We start from the raw sequence: 21,020 nt of genomic DNA on the forward strand, positions 1-21,020 counted from the left end.
AGAATAAAAATCAGCATTTTAAATAACAAAAAAATTAGAACATCACTATTTTAGATTTTTTTTAATTTCTGAAATCACCATTTTAGAAAATTAAAAAAGTTCATAATGACCGTTTTAAAATTAAAACAAAATAGAAAATCTGCATTTTAGGAAACCAAAAAAAGTTGAAAATTGCCATTTAGAATCATTTTTCATTTCGAAAATTGTCATTTTAGAAAATACAAAAAAAAAAATCAAATTGCCGTTTTCAAATTTAAAAAAAATCTAAAATCACCATTTTAGAATATAAAAATTAGAAAATCGCCATTTTAGAATCGAAAAAAAGGAAATCTGAATTTTAGAAAAAAAATTGAAAATCGACATTTTCGAATTAAAAACATTGAAAATCGACATTTTAGAAGATTACATTTTTATGGCCATTTTAGAATTTAAAAATAGAAAATCAGCATTTTAGAAATAAAAGAAAATTAGAATATCGCCATTTTACAATTTTTTAATTGAATAAAATCACCATTTTAGAAAATAAAACATTTTACCATCAATTTAGAAAAAATAAATAGAAAATCAGCATTTTAGATAACAAAAAATTTAGAAAATCACTATTTTAGATTTTTTTTAATTTGGAAAATCACCATTTTAGAAAATTAAAAACATTCATGATCACCGTTTTAAAATTAAAACAAACTAGAAAATCACAATTTTCGAAAACCAAAAAAATTGACAATTATTTTAGAAAATACAAAAAAAAATCAAATTGCCGTTTTCAAATAAAAAAAATCGAAAAGCACCATTTTAAAAATTAGAAAATTGCCATTCTAGAATTGAAAAAAAAGAAACTCTGCATTTTAGAAAAAAATTGAAAATCGACATTTTTGAATTAAAAAAATCAAAAATCGACATTTTAGATGATTAAAAAATGTTTTTGCCATTTTAGAATTTAAAAAATAGAAAATCAGCATTTTAGAAATCAAAGAAAATTCGAATATCGCCAGAATTTTTTTAATTTAGAAAATCACCATTTTAGAAAATAAAACATTTGAAATGGTCATTTTCGAATAAAAACAAATTAAATCGCCATTTTAGAATATACAACATTTTAGAATAAATTTAGAACAAAAAAATGATAACCATCATTAAAATATATACATATATAGATAGGTATATATAGAAAATCAGCATTTTAGAAAACCAAAAAAATTGAAAATTGCCTCTTTAGAATTATTTGTCATTTAGAAAATTGCCATTTTTGAAAATATTTAAAAAAATAATGTTCTGTTTTCAAAAAAAAAAATTTGAAAATCAACATTTTAGAATATAAAAAAATAAAAATCGCCATTTTAGAAATGAAAAAAGAAAATCTGCATTTTAGAAAATAAAAACAATTGAAAATCGACATTTTCAAATAAAAACATTGAAAATCACCATTTTAGAATATATTTTTGATCGCCATTTTAGAATTCAAAAAATTAGAATATCGCCATTTTACTATTTTTTTTTATTTAGAAAATCACCGTTTAAAATAAAACATTTGAAAATTGTCATTTTTGAATAAAAAAATTAAATCGCCATTTTAGAATATAAAACATTTTAGAATAAATTTAGAATAAAAAAAGAAAATCAGCATTTTAGACAACAAAAAATTAGAAAATCACTATTTTAATTTTTTTTAATTTAGAAAATCATCATTTTAGAAAATAAAAAAAATGATCCACATCATTTTCAAAAATATAAATAATATATATATAAAGTCAGCATTTTAGAAAACCAGAACACATTTTAAATTGCCATTTTAGAATTATTTTTCATTTAGAAAACTGCTATTTTAGAAAATACAAAAACATGTAAATTGCCGTTTTCAAATTAAAAAAAAATCAAAAATCATCATTTGACAACATAATAAATGTGAAACTCGTCATTTTAGAATTGAAAAAAAAAATCTGCATTTTAGCAAATAAAAAAAATGGAAAATCGACATTTTCAAATTAAAAACAATTGAAAATCACCATTTTAGAATGTAAAAAAAATTGACTGGCATTTTAGAATTTAAAAAATAGAAAATCTGCATTTTAGAAATCAAAGAAAATTAGAATATTGCAATTTCAGTATTTTTTAATTTAGAAAATCACCATTTTACAAAAAAACATTTGAAAATTATCATTTTCAAATAAAAAATTAAATTGCCATTTTAGAATTTAAAACATTTTAAAATAAATTTAGAATAAAAAAATAGAAAATCAGCCTTTTTATTCAACAAAAAAAAATAGAAAATCACTATTTTAGATTTTTTTTATTTAGAAAATCACCATTTTAGAAAACCCAAAAAATGTGAAAATTGCCACTTTAAAATAATTTTTCATTTAGAAAACTGCCATTTTAGAAAATACAAAAACATTTAAATTGCCGTTTTCAAATTTAAAAAAATCGAAAATCATCATTTTAGAATATAAAAAATTTGAAACTTGTCATTTTAGAATTGAAAAAAAAGAAAGTCTGCATTTTAGGAAATAAAAAAATAGAAAATCGACATTTTCAAATTAAAAAAATTGAAAATCGCCATTTTAAAATATTAAAAAAAAATCGATTGTCATTTTAGAATTAAAAATACAAAATCAGCATTTTAGAAATCTAAGAAAAACTAGAATATCGCCATTTTAGATTTTTTTTTAATTTAGAAAATCACCGTTTGAAAATATAAAAGTTTTTTAAATTGGCATTTTAGAATGAAAAAATAGAAAATCGCCATTTTAGAATATAAAAAAATTAAATTGCCATTTTAGTATAACAAAAATAGAAAATCGTCATTTTATAAAACAAAACAAAAATTGACAATTGCCGTCTTAGAATAGTTTTTATTTTAATTATAATATCGAGTCGGATCGCCACCATGTCAAAATAAAAAAAGTAAACTGCGCCCCAGAGATCTTCCAGGCCCACATGGAATCGCGGCTATTCAATGCGCGTATTCATGTGCGAAAGTGCCCGTCGTGTTCCCGTTATCCATTAAACTCGTCTTTTTTCCACCCTCAGACTTTCCAACCACATATTCTGTGACACCGGGGAACATTCGGAGCCACTCGTGCAAGCCATTTATCCTCCAAAATGCCACTCCCATATGCGCACGTATACAAACGCACTCGGGCACATGTCAGACCTGGACTTCCTGTCCAGGTTTGGACTTCCTGTCCAGGTCTGGCAAATAACAAGGGCATGAGGTACATGGAAAGAAAAGGCTAAAGGACTCTTGCGCTCACAAACAACCAAGTAGGAATCAATCGTATTGTCTTTTCGTCAGTCGCATTTGAAATTAGCAATGATGCTAACGCCTTATAGCATATCATGGCTTGGCTTACGAACTTAATTGGTTCCCAGACAGAGTGTGTAAGGCGAAAAGTGGGTATCCCCAGAAATAATTTCCCATAGGAAACCATTAAAATTAGAATAATCCGTTCCCAGGTCCCGATAAACCATAATTTTCTACTTTCTAATTATTAAGCCTTAAAACTACACAAAATATACCTTATTTTATGTATAATAAATGTGCTATGGTATTATAATTAAAGAAATAAACTGTACTATATAATAAAGTCGTTTTATTTACCTTTGTGATGGTCCCTTGTAGGTGCTTTCTCTGCAATCATTTTACCTTGTTCCTCATCAATTGTGTTCTGTTTAGCTGGGTGGATAGCTTTTTGCATCAAGTGTACAGATGGCTTGTGCTGGTTATTTGTGCAGCCTGATTGATGGGAATTTTAACCTTGCAGTCTACACTCTGCCTATCAAAGTTGAAACGAGTCCAAATTTCACTGTTTTGTATCCATCTTCTCACTCTCAATGTAGTCTGTCTGTCTCTTTAATGTTTAAACCTCCTCGCCTCACTGCTGCGTTCGTGACCAATCACGTTGTTTTAACCGAAGACTGGGGCTAAGGAATAGAGGCCAAAAAATGAGTCGGCTGCTATTTTCTTTTTGGAGAACAGCCTCACTCTCTCAGTCTGTCACCCCCACCCCCCTCCTCTCTGCTGCGTTCTTGGCCAATCACGTGGCTTTAATCGAAGACTGGGGGCGGGGAATCGAGGACAAAAAAAAGTCGGCCGCCATTTTCTTTTTGGAGAACGGCCTCACTCTCTGTCTGTAAACCCGTCCACTCACTGGTGCGTTCTTGACCAATCACGTGGCTTTAACCGAAGACTGGGGGCAGGGAATATAGGACAAAAATAGTCGGCTGCCATTTTCTTGTTAAGGGCTCATTCGCGAACGCCACATCACTCATTGTGGCACTCCGTGTGTATCCCGAAAAATAGTTTGTATGCCAAGGTGAAATTTTCATAAATGTAACGTTCCCAAACGGAAAACTTCGTAAGCCAAGGGGTTCGTAAACCGAGGTATCACTGTATTTATCAGCCCCTTTCAAAACTCTCAAGGACACTTCCGTTCACATTTTAATATATATTTTGGGGGGGAATTTTCCATTTCTTAATAGTAGTCCCCTAACCCCCCCCCTCCAAACCCCTAAACCACTTGGTTTTTGGTGGCATTCAGAACTCCAGCTGCCGTCATGTTTTCCTTCCTGGATACTAGGGTCAAAGCAGTCTACGCCCCGACCAATATGGGCTAGGGGGGAAGGTGGGGGGGGGGAGAAAAGCGACAGCTCTGTTTGAAAACAAGAAGCTCCTTGAAAGTTGTATTAGCCCATATAAGCCTCGGTCTCACCTCACTTTTTCCTGTTTGGGGGATTTGACGATTGAGTCGGACACAAAAATACCGTTGAGCCATTCCAGGTTGACCTGCCACGGTCAAACCACAAAATCCATTCAGCATTATTGCTATTATTTAATTAGTATTTTTATTATTTTGTCAGTATTAGGCTTGAAATAATTGCTTGTTCTTTGTGTTTTCAACTGAGGAGCAAGTTACAAATTTGGGGGCAGGATTTTCCCTTTGTTTTCATTTATTTATTTGGTTCATTTGTTTTATTTATTTGTTTATCTATTATTTATTTATAAATTAGTTTTTTGTGAATTTATTTCTTATTTTATTTATTCATTAATTTATGCATTATTTATTTATTTATTCATTCACTCATTTATTTATGGATTTGTTTATTTCTTTTATAATTATTATTGTTTGTTTGTTAGTTAATTTATTTGTTATTTTATTTATGTATTCCTTTATTATCCATTATTTATTTATTTTATTTATAATGTTTATTATTTGTTTGTTAATTTCTCATGGTATTTCTTATTTTATGTATTCATTTATTTATCCAATATGTATTTATTTATTTATTTATTCAATCATAATTATTTGTTTGTTAATGCATTACTTTTTTATTTATCCATTATTTATTTATTTATCCATTTAGTAATTTACTCATTTATTTATGGATTTGTTTATTTAATTAATAATTATGATTGTTTGTTTGTTAGTTAATTTATTTGTTAATTTAGTCGTGCATTCCTTTATTTATCCATGATTCATTTATTTATGTAAGATTTTTTATTTGTTTGTTCATGTATTTCTTATTTTATTTATTCATTTATTTATCCATTATGTATGTATTTATTTATTTATCAATTTATTCGTTCACTAATTTATTTATGGATATGTTTATTTACTTAATAAGTATTATTCTTTGTTTGTTTGCTAATTTATTTATTTTATTTATCCATTATGTGTTTAAGTATTTTATTTATTATGTCATCCATTTATTTATTGGATTCAATTTGCCTTTATTAGTGTCGCAGTGGAGAAATTTACATTTCACAGCAGCAAAGTAAGGAAAGGAACGAAAGTAGAAAAACAAAATACATGAGCTGCTGGAAAGGCAGCCACTCTCGCCGCGCCGTCTGGAAGTCAAAAGAACCAAAAAATAAATAACAAGATGAAAGAAGAGAGGATCAAAGCGCTTTTCCACTCGTTTGTTTATGTATTTATTTATTTATTTATTTGTTTGTTTACCTCTTGAAGGGAAAAGCCGAAAGGAACAGATTTATTTATTTATTCATTTATTTATTTATTATCACCAGAATCCAGATTGTTTTGTTTTTTTTGTCCATAAAGTTAAGGATTATCACCAGAGTTTTTTTTTGTCCGCCCTTGTGTTATTGATAGTTGGACTTTGTCCCCTTTCACGCTGTTCCAACCGGAATGTTGCACTTCGTTTGCAATGTTGGACGGTTCCGCGTCAACCTTCGGTTAGCTATTTTAGATTGCGTCCAGAAACATCCAGTCCACAGTCTTGACATGTTTGTTTCAAGTTGACAGATTGACATTATTGCTTGAACGTTTGCTGTAAACTTGTCATAGCGAAGGCTTAAAAAGAGGGCTGCATGTCCAAGCGTTTCGTCAGCGAAAAACTTTAATAGATGCGGACGTCAAGATGACGTGTCCCACCGAGCAAAATTCGATGTGAGAGATTTAGTTGCAACAATTACCCACCAGGCACACAAGCACGAAGCTCCTGTTTGAAAGCAACAATGTACAAAATGATGGGCGGGGAATCCAAATACAAAAGTGGAAGTTTGGTTCCCCCTGGTGGGAAGAAACTTCGTCACTCGGGGAGTGCTGGAATTATCGCTTTAAACAGGAAAATCGTCTTGTAGTGGGGCAAGAATGCAAACTCATTCAAGATATGAGGAGGATGAAATTCCATAGTATGCCTCTGAGACAAAATAATTGGATAAATAAATAAAACAATGAATAAATAAATAAATAAATAAATAGTTGCTTTTTTACTTGATTAAATAAATACATTGATAAATAAATAGTTAATTGTTGAATGAATTAATGGATTAAATAAATGCATGGTTACTTGGTTAATTACTTGAATAAATAAAAAGATAATGGATGGATTAACTAATTAAACGTAAGTAAATCGATAAATAAATAAATGAATACGTAAATAAATAGGTAATTAATTAAATAATAGTTAATTTCTGGATTAATTATTTGATTAAATAAATAAATACATTGATAAATAAATGTATAAATAAATAAATAGTTAATTGTTGAATGAATTAAATAAATGCATGGTTACGCGGTTAATTACTTGAATGAATAAATAAATAAATAAATAAATAAATAAATAAATAAATAAATAAATTGTAAAATGGCTTCAAATGGCTTCTGTTCGGTTTAAATTCTTGTTTCTTTCCTGGTTCCGTGTTCAACGAAGTTCAGTGATAAAAATATCAGTGACGATGATAGATGGTGAACAAAAAACTACTTTATTCTAGTGAGACAGAAAAAGCACTTCAATCGTCGAGGCAGGAGCGAAGTCAGGGCACACGAACAAAGATAGGAACAAATAGAGCGAGCTCCCGCTCTGACAAGTTTTTGAATGTCCACAGCAGCGATCTGTTGTCCAATCAGCTACGGACAACTCAGTGTTGGGAGAGTCTTAGACTGAAGTTGGAGCCGTTGCCTCTTTGCAACGACTATTGAACTAATAAATAAGCTTGATAATGCTATGTAACTAAATTAAACGTGCAATAATCATAGCGTGTACTAAGCTAAACATGAAATAACATAATATGTTTACTAATGTGCATAAAACACTCTATCAGCTTCTACTGAGCGTATTTTAATAAGATTCCACCGCATATAGAAGTCATTTGAAGCCATTTTACCAATTAAGGACACAACTTGTCCGGAGACGTCGGTTGTCCTTTGAGTCATTTTTATTGGTGTTTTGCATTTGAATAAAAATATCATACTGCGTGTTTTGGGTATTTTAGATGCTATAAAATGTTATTCTGATGTCAGTTAAGAAACAAAAAAGTGACGTCGGTTGTCCTTTAAATATAAACAAATCGATAAATGAATACATAAATATAGTTATTTCATTAATTAATTTATAGTTAATTGTTGCATTAATTACTTGATTAAATAAATAAATAAATAAATTGGCAAATAAATGCATAAAGAAATAAATAGTTAATTGTTGAATGAATTAATTGATTACATAAATACATGGTTAGTTGGTTAATTACTTGAATAAATAAATAGTTAATTGATCGATTAATTACTTAATTGAATATAAATAAATAAATAAATAAATAGATAAAAGCCTTGACTGGGACACCTGTGATGTAAAGAATTAGCTAGCTATCTGAATATTCAGAGAGCTATCTAATTAGCTCGCTCGCTAGCTAGCTAGATCTCTAGTTAACTTGCTAGCAAACTAGATCAATAGATTAGCATGGAATTTCACACATTGGATTTGCTTTGGCAGGCCGAATAGAATGATGTGGCAGGCCAGATTTGGCCCCCGGGCCTTGACTTGGGGACCTGTTCCTTAGAAGATTGCTATGACGGTGGACCAAAGGAAGAGGGCCAAAGAACCGAGTGATGAACTCAAAAAAAGCAAATGTAGTAAAGCGTGACCGTCAGACAGTGAGGATTAGCGTATACTTTTGCTAACCCAAACCGTCCCAGTTCTGGCACTCAGGTGGTCTCTCGTAACTCACACCCTCTCACCCCATGACTCGGGTATTCCGACAAAGCAGCATGCCACCGTCAAATTTATGAGCAACAGTTAGTCAAGTAATTTATGAGCGCTGCGTCCTCAGGGCCCAGCAAGGAACTTCTTCAGGAGATCCGGCCAGATGCATGCGGTCGCTGTGCAACAATAATAGGTACGCTACAGTGACCTAAATTCCACCGCGATTGTTTCTGTCCAGTGAACCGAGCGCACTCTGTACTCGCAGTCGTATATCATTGCATTTTTGTGAAGTACGTAATCGTTTTTCGTGGGATTTTCCAAGCTATGCAGTTTATGATGACGTATTACACGTTTCCTTCCATGCTGGTTCTAGAAATTTCTGAACACAACGAAAAACGAGGGAAAAAATTGATTGAAGTTCACGCACCTTTTGCGAACACGACAGTTTATAAACGTGAGTAAGTTGTATTTTTATAACTCATAGAAGCGGTAGAATATTTATATTAATATTATTAATATATTAATAATATATTAATAATTAATAATATATATAATGATTAATAATATATTATATTATATTAATATTATATATATATTAATATATATTAATATTTAATAATTTTCTCCATAACTGCCAAGTTTAAAAAAAAAACAAGCATGAGTATATATATTTCAAGAGCTCGCAATTTTCTTTCCTAGTATTCAGTGACAGCCATTTTTGATTTCTGACGAAAATCTGCCTGCATTCGATCGTTGCTATTTGCTCATTTATATTTAGAATCTTTTCTTGTGTTTTCTGTTCTTGTTTAGAATTTCAAATGCTTTCCAATGGTACGTTACTCGTTAAGATCTGCCAAAAATTAAGAACGTTATGAACCAGGGAGTTTAAACCAGAGGTGTCAAACATACGGCCCCCAAGGAGGTTTGAGCAGGCCCGCAGGATAATTTAAAAGTGGAAAAAATGTACAACCAACACGGAATTCATATTTTTAACGATGTGCAATTCAAGGATTGTCCACCAGAATGTGCTGTTTCGATCAACGTAGTACAAAACAGCTGTGTTTTTTTTCAACCACAGTCTTTTTTTTTCAACCGCGGTTTTAACACCCTCATCAGCCAAAATGTCATTATCCAAACGGAGAAAAGTAGTGTAGAATTTTGACCAGACCTGAGGCGGGCGTGAAGCGGTACAAAGTCAAGATTGCGGGATTACTGTGGGCGTTTGAGAAACGTTTTCAGGTACCTATTTGGTGAACTTTCAGTTCTTCGCTGACCTTTCACAGTTAAAGCTTCTGATCTACCGGTTGAAATCCAGCTAGAAATAATTGATTTTCAATGTGAAGCAGATTTGAAGGGCCTCCGTAGGTCTGGAAATTTTTATCAGTATCTACTATCAGGGTACCCCAAATTAACAGCCTTGGCTGCTAAAGATTTGGGCATGTTTGGAACATGCCCAAAATGAATAGCAATAAAACAAAAATGCGTTCAAAGCTCACAAACAAGAACTTAAAGGACAACCGACGTCTCCGGACAAGTTGTGTCCATAATTTGTAAAATGGCTTCAAATGACTTCTACTGGCCGTATTTTAATAAGATTCCACCGCATATAGCTATATTTTACGTTTTAAGACTCGCACTGATCATTCAGGAAGTCTTGTTTTTGAGTTGGTGACGAGTAAGTACGTGACGTCAGAAAAGGACCGCCTCCTGACCGTAAAAAAAACGCATTGTCACGTCAATGTATTTTGCTGTACTGTTTTTTTTAAACCATGTCTTACACCGAAAAGCCGCCAGCAGAGGGAGGCAAACTCCATGGAAAGAATGTATCAGAGCTGTGGAAACGAGCTGATTCATTCCTCACCGGAGCTGGTCGCCATTTTTCTGCCTCTTCTTGGGTGAGACATTCCCACCCTGCCCGTTTGCCTCAAAATGGTCCAAATTAATTCTTTAATCGATTGCAAACATGTATGCTTTGCTCATGAGGACTATTTGAATCATATTCATAACTGGATGTGTAACAAGAAAGCATATTCTCCAAATCTGAAGCCATTGTTTTGATTCACAAGCAATGCAAGTCTTGCATTGCTTGTGAATCAAAACAATGGCGGGACTTTCTGAAAATGCCCAATTCGCAGCTCAATTTTGTGCAGATTTTGGACACTTTACGTCATTTTTATTGTTGTTTTGCATTTGACTAAAAATATCATACTGCATGTTTTGGGTATTTTAGATGCTATAAAACGTTTTTCTGGTGTCAGTTAAAAAACAAAAAAGTGATGTCGGTTGTCCTTTAAATGACATTCTGAAAGTGTTAGCTAGTCAGGACATGACACCTTATTGATGCACGCCACGTTATTGATGCACTTGTACAGGCCAAAAGATGCCAAATATCAGGAACAAAAACAATGGTTTGAAAATTCCTTTCTTTATAAATCTCAAATTAATCTTAATGTGCATGACTATATTTTGCGATACCAATTTATTGTTAAAGTTTTGTGCCGTTGTAGATTCATTGTGATAAGTTGCAATGCATACATGTGAATGATAAAAGTAAATTGCACATTTGTTCGTGAAACAAAATGTTGTGTTCTTTTGCTTCTTTACACCAAAACCAATGAAAGACATGATATTTTGCTTATTTATAGCACGTACGGTATCATTTGAATGGTCCGGCCCACTTGACATCTACCGAGGCCATGTGTGGCCCACCATGTGAAACACCCCTGGTTTAAACTAATAAAGAACTCGGTCACAGATTTTCATTGTTTTGACTGTGTAATTACAGGCAGAAAATCCCCTCATATTTCGAAATTTAAAAATTCCATTATTTCATTATTATTTGTCATAGAACAACAATCTATACATCATTTGAAAGCTATTTAATGCACTTTAATATGGTATTAGAAAATATGTGATGAATTATTCTTGAAAATATTTGTCATATCCCTTAATATTGTAACGTCCAGTGCTTGCGAGTTGTATGTTCCGAGGGGCATTACAATATTATCACGACTGGATGACCAAATCCCAATTAACCGCGTTCTTGGTTGTTTCAAAAGCATTTTCCCACACCTGCAAAAGTTATCCGAGAGGGATACGTGGAAGTGCAAGTCGTTTCGGTTTAACTCGATCGCTGCCAATCTGGTCGCCGCACATTGGACATTCCATCGACTAAGATGCAAATGTGATGATTATGTCGAAGGAAAGAGACGATGAACCTGAAAAACGGGGTGCGACGGAGGAGGACATGCACTCTTGAGTGCTTCCTTTCATTAGGACTGCTGAACAGCAAATGAGCCCTGAATACATGTGAGCAACTGCAAGATAACATTTAATCGTCTCTGCTTGATCTGTGAACAGATAAAATCTACAATGACTAAGAGAAAAGGCAGGGCTACCGATGCTAACACCAAAGATAACGTCAGCCCTGTACCCCTTAATGCTGCTACTACAGGATGTGAAAGTGAAAATACTGTTTCTTTGCCTCCTGTATGTCGTCCAAAAGAAAGTCACGCCATGATTGTTGCTAATATGCACGATTACCTGGGGGGTGAACCTACTGCGGCTTCCAATGAGAATGTGGTGGGAGATTCGTTCCCTCCGCTTCCACTCTCTCCTGCGGCTACCTCTACGACAATTTCCTCCCCTACTTCACCAGCAGCTAAAATAGCTCGCAATATCCGAGGTCCAGTTCCCCAAGACCTCATGGCAATTCTGCTCGCTGAATTCGAGTCTCTGCGGCAACTAATGAACACAAGAGCTGATGCCCTAGAGGCTATGATTAAGATGAACTCAGTGACTATTGCAAAAGTACAAGCAGAGAGTAAAGAAAATACAAAACAAATAAATGGCTTGAAAGTTTCTCTGGACCAGATGCACGCATAGACGGTTGCAATAAAGGATAGATTGGGAAAACTGGAGTCTCACCCACGCAGTTTAAACAAAGACATGATAAACCGCATTTCCAAGTGGGAGACCTATCATCGACTTTGGAATCTTATCCTCCATGGACTGGAAGAAAGCAACCAGCAGACTATTCGCCAGTAGACCATACAAGTGCTTCAGGGTGTGCTGCCTGAGGCCAAGGACAAGATCCCTGGTGTGGTGGACACCATCCATCGCCTCGGCCCGAGACGCCCAGACAGCTCCAGGAGTCGCCCTATAATGATCCAGTTTGCCTTCAGGATCCACAAAGAAGCCATCTGGGCAGCAGCGAAAGCGGGTAACTCCTTCCTCCAGGCTAAAGGTCTTCGGCTATCCCTTGACTTCCCACCAGAGGTACGTGAGAGGAGGCGTCTGTTGTGGCCCCAAGTGGACAAGGCCAGAAAGGAACATAAGCAGGCCCATTTTGTGGGAGGCCGTGCCTTTGTGGATGGGGTTGAGATCTTCCCTCCCTGATATTTAGGAGGTTCTGACTGACTTAACCTCTATGTATTCTCCAATACCTGTAAATAATTTTTGATTTACCAGGCTGTTAAGCTAATAGTATTAAAAGAATAATAAATAAATAAAGCAGTTGCTCTCGAAATAGAAATTTAATATTCTACACGTTATGATACACATCATACATTATGGGCTTATTATGTTTAAATGTACTACTTTTGGTTATTCAGCAGACCTTAGTCTCTATTTCTTTTTCAATAGAGACTGTGCTTCACCAAATCTTTGGTGTGAGCACTTTGTTTTTGAAGTAATCCCGTGGATTGCTGTTTGAGTTTTCTATATTTAGTTCTTATTTTAAAAAAAATGTAATTTCTTTTATATTTTACTTTTCCTAGCTTAATCTTTCACTTCTTCTATTTTCTACTGTTCTCATCCCTATGTCCCTTTCCCTTCTCTCCTTAAATGCCAGGGGTTTGAGGAACTCCTTGAAACGCAAAGCTGTATTTTTGTTTCTCAGAAAATTTAAGTGTGATTTCTTGTTTTTACAAGAAACTCATAGTACAACAAATGACGTCAGTCTCTGGAAAAGTCAATGGGGAAGAGACTTATGGGGAGCACACAGGTCGGAAAAAGCAGCCGGTGTCACAGTTCTAAAAGAAAATTTCTCTGGGGAAATTATTGGTCATGACAGTGACCCAGAAGGTCACTATATCATACTTATGTTGGCAATCTCTGATAAAAATGTTATCATGATTAATATATATGGGTACAATTAACGTCCCAAAAATATATTATTGTTAGAAGAAATTGATAAAAAAGTTGAGTACTGGTTAACAAATATCCAACTGCCTATTTAATTCTGGGTGGTGATTTTAATGTAGTTATGAATAACAAACTAGATCGACTTCCACCACTAAGCCAAGCAGTCTCTAATCTATACCTCATCACCTTCATGGAGAAATACAACCTATATGATGTTTTCAGAGAAAAGTTTCCCTCTCTGAAAACATATACTTGGCACTCTAAGGACCTTTCAAAACAGTCTAGACTGGATTACTGGTTGATATCTAAAACAATCTGCGGACCTCGTTGAAGTAGACTACCACCCAGCACCACTGTCTGATCATAAAATAATTACACTTAAGGTAACCTTGACACCAGTTATGAATACAGTAAAGTCTCGTTATATCGATATTCAAGGGAGTCCGAAAAAATATCGATATAACCGGGACTATCGATATATCCGACCCTTTATGCATGTAATTTTCTCTGTGCGTGCATAGAAATAGTATCCATATAACCGGGACTATCGATATATCCGATATCGATATAACGAGACTTTACTGTATTCCTAAGGCTTTATGTTGGAAGCTGAACAATAGTTTGTTAGCCCATGATGAAGTAAAGGAAAATATAAATAGGTTAATAAAGTCTCATTGGGACACAGCTCTTCTTCAAAAATCTTTCAGCCTCCAATGGGAACTTCTAAAATATGAAATTGGTAAATATATGAGGAAATATAGCAGCAATTTAGCGAAACACAGAGGAGCGGAAGAGGATGATTTATGTGCTCAAATAATGTCTCTTTCCAGTCAATCAGCAACCCTATCTGAGGATGATCACGCCAAGTTAGCAGACTACCAAAATAAACTTGATGATATATATAGACGAAAAGCAGAGGGCGCATTCATCAGATCCAGGAGGCGTTGGCTGGAAGAAGGGGAAAAATGCTCATCGTACTTCTTTAACTTGGAAAAATCTAAATCTAAAAAGCAAACCATTGACACATTAAAAATTGATAACAAAATTGTTTCAGACTACCACAAAATCTCCTCTTTCTGCTCAAAATTCTATGGTAACCTATATACTTCCAACCATATGCAAGCAGAGCCAGTGTCAATTTTAGAGTCCATTACGTCCAATAAAACTATTAGCATTAATGAGAAAAAACGATGTGATCAACCAATTAATCTAATTGAAGTGCAGGATGCAATTAAGCAGCTCAAGATGAATAAATCTCCTGGAAACGACGGGCTTACTTCAGAATTGTATAAAACCTTCTCTGACCCTTTGGCTCCTTTCCTGCTCAATGTTTTTTCTGAAAGCATCTCAAAAGGCTCCCTCCCCTGTTCACTCTCTCAAGGTCTTATATCTCTTATTCCAAAACCAAAAAAAGACACATCATCTCTTGAAAACTGGCGCCCTATCTGCCTATTAAATACAGACTATAAAATTTTGGCCTCCATCCTTGCAAACCGAATTAGAAAATCCTTACCGCATATAATTAGTGAAACACAGTCAGGCTTCTTGAGTAAAAGACACATTGCCAATAATGTTCGTCTTGTATTGGATATTCTTGATTATCAGGAACTTATTAACCACAATAGTTTTATTTTATTTCTCGATTTTTACAAAGCCTTTGACACTTTGAACACCGTTTTATTTTTCAATCACTTAATAAGTTTGGTTTTGGAAACTACTTTACTCAGGCTGTTAAGACACTGTACACCAACTGCAACTCCTCAATACTGCTTAAATATGGTACGTCCCCTCGCTTCAACGTCTCCCGTGGCATCCGTCAAGGTTGTCCCATTTCTCCCTATTTATTCTTACTTTCAGCACAAATCTTATCACTGTTGGTCACTGAAAGCGAGGTCCAACGGATTGAATTAGCGGGCAGGCAGGTTGTGATTAGCCACGTGGCAGATGACACCACACTCTTCCTGAAAAATCCTGAGCAAATTCCAAGGGCCATAGCTCTGGTTAAAGAGTTTTCCAAAGCGTCAGGTCTTTCGCTTCATATAAATAAATGTGAGTTGTTAGCTGTGAAATCATGTAATGAGTCTATGCTATACAACATACCTGTTAAAAATCAAGTGACGTACCTAGGTGTTGTCATAGCCAAAGACGACGAAGAGCGTTGTCATTTGAACCTCGATCCAATAATTGATAAAACCAAGAAGCGCTTTAATCACTGGTTACAAAGGGATCTATCACTAAACGGAAGAATACTGCTAGCAAAAAGTGAGGGAATCTCTCGGTTTGTATATCCTACAATGGCTTTAAATGTGGATCCAAGCACATGTAAGACAATGGACAAAATAATGTATAACTTTGTATGGAAAAATAAAACTCATTATATAAGAAACTCAGTCATATCCAGGACGTTAAAGGAGGGAGGCCTAGATTTTTTGGACTTTACTTCTCTAAACTATACGTTTAAGATTAACTGGCTGCGTAATTATCTGTGTAGCCCTGATTCAATCTGGAATTTCATTCCAAAATCCATGTTTTCCCGACTTGGTGGTCTGTCTTTCTTGCTGAAATGTAATTATAAGGTTGAAAAATTGCCTGTTAACCTATCAAAATTTCATAAACAAGTTTTATTAGCCTGGTGCATAATGTATAACCATTCTTTCTCTCCGCATTCATGCATGATCTGGAATAACTGTCATATTTTGTACAAAAACAAATCACTGTTTTTGTCGAGATGGATTGACTGGGGTATCATTTATGTAAAGCAACTTTTTAACACAAACAATGTTTTAATGAACTATGCTGAGTTTCTCAATACGCATCAAATCCCTGTGACCCCTAAGGACTTTGCCATCGTTATGGATGCCATCCCAAGTGGTATCATAAGCCTGTTCAAGGGTCACTCCACTACTCCCGACAGACCACCGCCAATTCCAGTGACAGAAACTGCCCTGGGGAAACTCTGTTTCTCATCAATTGCTCGAAATCGGAACCGTGCAATTCGACATTTGTTTCAAAAATCTTTTGTGACGGTTGCCTATGTTGTTCATCACTGGAGAACGTATGTCCCAAATATTCCATGGGAAAAGGTTTGGACCCTCCCATATAAATTTTTCATCACAAACAAACAAAGAGAAATAACCTATAAACTTTTGCACCGTTGCTATCCTGTTAAACATAAGATACGGTCCTTACAGGATATATCTTGTACATTTTGTGAAGCTGAGCCTGAAACTGCAACTCACCTCTTCTGGGCTTGTCCCGAAACGACTCGCTTCTGGAAACACTTTGTCAAATACGTTCAATGTAAAGTCACTTCTCTGTTCATATTTCATTACAAAGACATGCTGTTTGGATATTACAACAAGACCAACGATAAATATTTGATTATTAATTTATTAGTTTTTCTTGCCAAACATCATATTCATAAATCTAAATTTTGTGGGAGGAAACCCCTATTTGTAATATTTCAAAATGAAATGAAACTATATCAGAAAACAATTCAACCATCTGCCGACCCAAATGCTATCAAAACACATGATTTGTTGATGAAATATGGCATAGGATGATGTGCTTGCCGAATTCATCTGGTGTCCCCCCACCCCCCTCTCTTTTTTGTCAATTTCACTATGTTGTGCAGACTCGATGGAATGTTAAAACCCCTGGCACCCCCCTTCCCCCGCTCTCTCTCTCTTCTATTTTGTTCTTCTCTCCTCTTTTTTCTTCTTGTAAAATGATTACCTGTCAGGAACTCCTATTTCCTGTGCGATCAGGTACTGTCTCATACGCGATACCTAATGTATGTTGCCAACTATTTAGAAAATATCAAGTATGCAGAAAGAATTGCTGAGACACACCTCAGATGTACTTTTAGAAGCTCCACAAGCGATTCAAAACCAATGGTTTTGTCTACTTTTGTTGTGTTTTGTTTGCAGTGTTGTTTGTTTCTGTTGCGTTGTATGTTTGCATGCCATTTGAATTAAAAAAAAAAAAAAACTGAAAAACGACCAATGTTTACAGGCAGGGGGATCGCGCTTTTTAAATTTAAACAAGACCGGTTTGGGATTATGCACCAAGCTATCCAACTCTTCGAGAGGAACAGGAGAGAAGCAGATGTTCTGAAAATAAACATTTCGCGGCTTCGTCGGTGTCGCAAAAACAATGTTTACGGTTACCTGCCCGGTGATGCCGGTGATGAGAGCCACCTTCCTTTCCTTCTCGGCATCTCCCATCACAACAGTGCCGGTAACAGCGATTTTGGAAACTCCAGACATTGGTATCCAGGTGGATTCGGCTCACTAAAAGCGAAAACCAGCAGATGTTTTGTTTAGTTCGAAAAGCTTGACACTTCCTGAAGCGTCCGGCATCGAAGAACCCGACGCCGTGATGTCATACATGACGTTTTAGGAAGAGGCGCTGAACTAGCCAATAGCCGCAAAGCTGAGGAGAAGGATGCCACCAAGGGGGCGAGCATATTTCCGCACTTGGCCTTTTACCAATAGCGACACACCAGGATGGGGGGATAATTACATACATCAATGTGTTAATCTTCTTTTCCTTTCGGCTTTTCCCTTCAAGGGGTCGCCACAGCAAATCAGTGTCCTCCATCTTTAGAAGTTTTATCCGCATGTTTGTTTTGGCCAAGCTTTTACGTTGGATGCCCTTCCTGACACAACCCTCTGTATTTATCCGGGCTTGGGATCGGCACAAGAAGACTTATGTCCCTTTGTGGCTACAGAACAAGCAACTCGCTCAGTTAAAAGGCTCTCAAACACACAATGGTCATCGGCACAGCAACATTCAAAAAAAGCAAGAAGTGAAATTTATTAAATAACAAATCATATGACAACACAAAGACACAGAGTCATTCATTCTTAATATAATAATAGCATAATAATATATAATAATAACATAATAATATAATAATCTTAATAATAATAATAACAACAGTCACTCTCACACTCACACCTATCATTCTCACACCTAAATAATAATAATAATAATAATAATAATAATAATAATAATAATAATAATAATAATAATAATAATAAATACATTTCATTTCTAAGCGCCTTTCAAAACTCTCAACGTTACTGTACAGTCAGTCACAGGATAAGTTTTCTGTGGGTGAGCAGCGGCAGCCACACGTGCCATCGTTCACTCAACCCGGAAGTGAATAGATAGAAAGCGAGCTAACCAGCTAGTAGATAGTTAATAGATAGCCAACAAATAGCTAGCTAGATAGCTATCCACCTAGATAGTTACATAGCTAATAGCTAGATAGTTAGTTATTTAGCTAATACACTGAATCTCACTATTAAATACACAGATAGAAAGCTAGCGAACCAGCTAGTAGACAGCAAATAGATAGCCAACAGATAGCTTGTTAGATAGCTAGCCACTTGGATAGCTATATAACTAAAAGATAGCCAGCTAGATAGCTAGATAGCTAATACAGTATAGTCACTAATAAAATTAATAATAATAATAATAATAATAATAATAATAATAATAATAATAATTACTCCTGTACGACTGAGAGCTTACACAGACATAATAATAATAATAATAATAATAATAATAATAATAATAATAATAATAATAATAATAATAATAATAACTCAGAAGTACTAACACCAAGAAAACTGTTGGATTTATATTGATCAATGTGAAGGGGAGACGAAATATTCGTTTAATTGAACGGTCTATTTTCGCATCCGACATTTTTCGCTTTACATCCATCGCTTTGTTTTAAAGGCAAAATAGTGTAAAAAATGTGTAAAAAAAAAGCGTGAAATGAACACAACCTTTAGCTTTTGTTAGATTTGAAATTAAGAAATAATTGAAACTCACACAAAAAGGAGGGAAGACGTCTCTGTTGATTTTTTTACCTGCAAGGAGAATAATAATAATAATAATAATAATAATTATAATATTTATTCATTTATAAGCGCCTTTCAAAACTCTCAAGGTCACTTTACAGTGACGGGATCAGTTTTTCTGTGGGTCAGCAGCGGCAGCGACACGCGCCAGCGTTCACTCAACCAGGAAGTCACTCAAATAGATAGAAAACTAGCTAGCTAGCTAAGAGTTAGCTAATAATTACTCAACCCGGACGTAACTCAAATAGATAGAAAGCTAGCAAGCTAGCTAAGCGTTAGCTAATAATCACTCAACCTGGAACTAACTCAAATAGATAGAAAGCTAGCTAGCTCGCTAATAGAGAGCCAATATATAGCAAGCGAATAGATAGCTAAGATTGTTGACATTGATGGTGCCAAATCACTTTTTTAGAACAGGCTACTAATGTTGTAGATGGAGGTGCTTGCTACCTGGTGCCCACAGTCACTATTTTTGGCTCACCTAGCTAGCGAGCTAATAGATAGCTAGCCAGCTAATAGATAGCAAATTGATAGCTAGTGAGGTAGCCAGCTAGGTAACTAGTTAGATAGATAGAAATAAAAAGAAGTGAAGAGAGGAAATAAGAATAAAGTCAAGAGAAAAGACAAAAAAAGCTACATTAATCTGTCCGTTCCGCAAATTTGAACCGTCGGTTACCTGGCCAGGGGTACAGGGAACAGCGTTCTCACCTCTTCTAAACAATCTTTCTACCCCCTTCCCTTTTATTACAGTGACTGGCCTTGGTAGACAGTTTCTCGTAAGCAGGAAATTATTTCAGTCGAAACAAAGGTTCAACTGGCTCACTCTGGCATCCAAATGAAGATTAGCTGGATTTCATGAGCAACATTCATCTTCACATCTCTCCTTCCGCCCTTCCTGTGTATTAACATCTTCACAGCACACATTAATAACGACACAGCAACATTAAATGTATAGTTAGTTGAATGATTAAGTGGGAATGTGAAAAACAAAGAAGAAAGGTGAGTGTGTGATTACATGTATGAGCATTTTTATTATAAGTACAGTGAGACCTCAAGTTACAAACACCTCAACTTACAAACTTTTTGTCTTACAAACGTCAAATTTATGAAAATTAAACCTTATAATAAGCACTATTTTCATAATACACACCCACCACGGCTGGCGGAGTGATCTGCGGCGGAAGCACACAAACGAACAGCACCAGAGGTTAAGTTACCAACAGTCCTTATGGAAGGTGACTCTCCTTCCATAAGCCATCAACGACCATCAAAAAGTTAAATAAAACTTTATTTTACAGCACAGTTTATTTCTTTAATTACAGTCGTCATGTAATGCGCCTCTCTTTCCAAACAGCAATTCCCTTTGACCTTCGACCTCCAACGCCATTCCATCAAGCCATAAATGGCCATCACAAATGTAAATAAAGTGACTTTATGATACAATGCAGTGTATTTCTTTCATTGCAATACAATAGCACATGTATTATACATAGAATAAGGTATGTTGTGTGTAGTTGTAAGGCTTATTTAGTTGAAAAGTATATTTTATGGAAACCC

At 34.8% G+C, this 21,020-nt stretch overlaps 1 protein-coding gene across 1 annotated transcript in view; it reads right to left on the bottom strand.

The window, feature by feature from the left end:
• The window catches only part of gmds (GDP-mannose 4,6-dehydratase), a 117,659-nt gene extending 99,692 nt beyond the window's left edge, over positions 1–17,967 (bottom strand). Inside the window, exon 1 of the mRNA XM_089001601.1 lies at positions 17,757–17,967. Within this exon, the coding sequence (XP_088857727.1) occupies positions 17,757–17,855 (99 nt within the window). The 5' untranslated portion in view covers positions 17,856–17,967. The remainder of the gene's footprint in view (positions 1–17,756) is intronic.
• Between the last annotated feature and the right edge of the window lie 3,053 nt (positions 17,968–21,020).

This window comes from Hippocampus bargibanti, linkage group LG07 (genome assembly GCF_051943395.1).
Source record: "Hippocampus bargibanti isolate YZ-2025 linkage group LG07, ASM5194339v1, whole genome shotgun sequence".
Taxonomy (NCBI): domain Eukaryota; kingdom Metazoa; phylum Chordata; class Actinopteri; order Syngnathiformes; family Syngnathidae; genus Hippocampus; species Hippocampus bargibanti.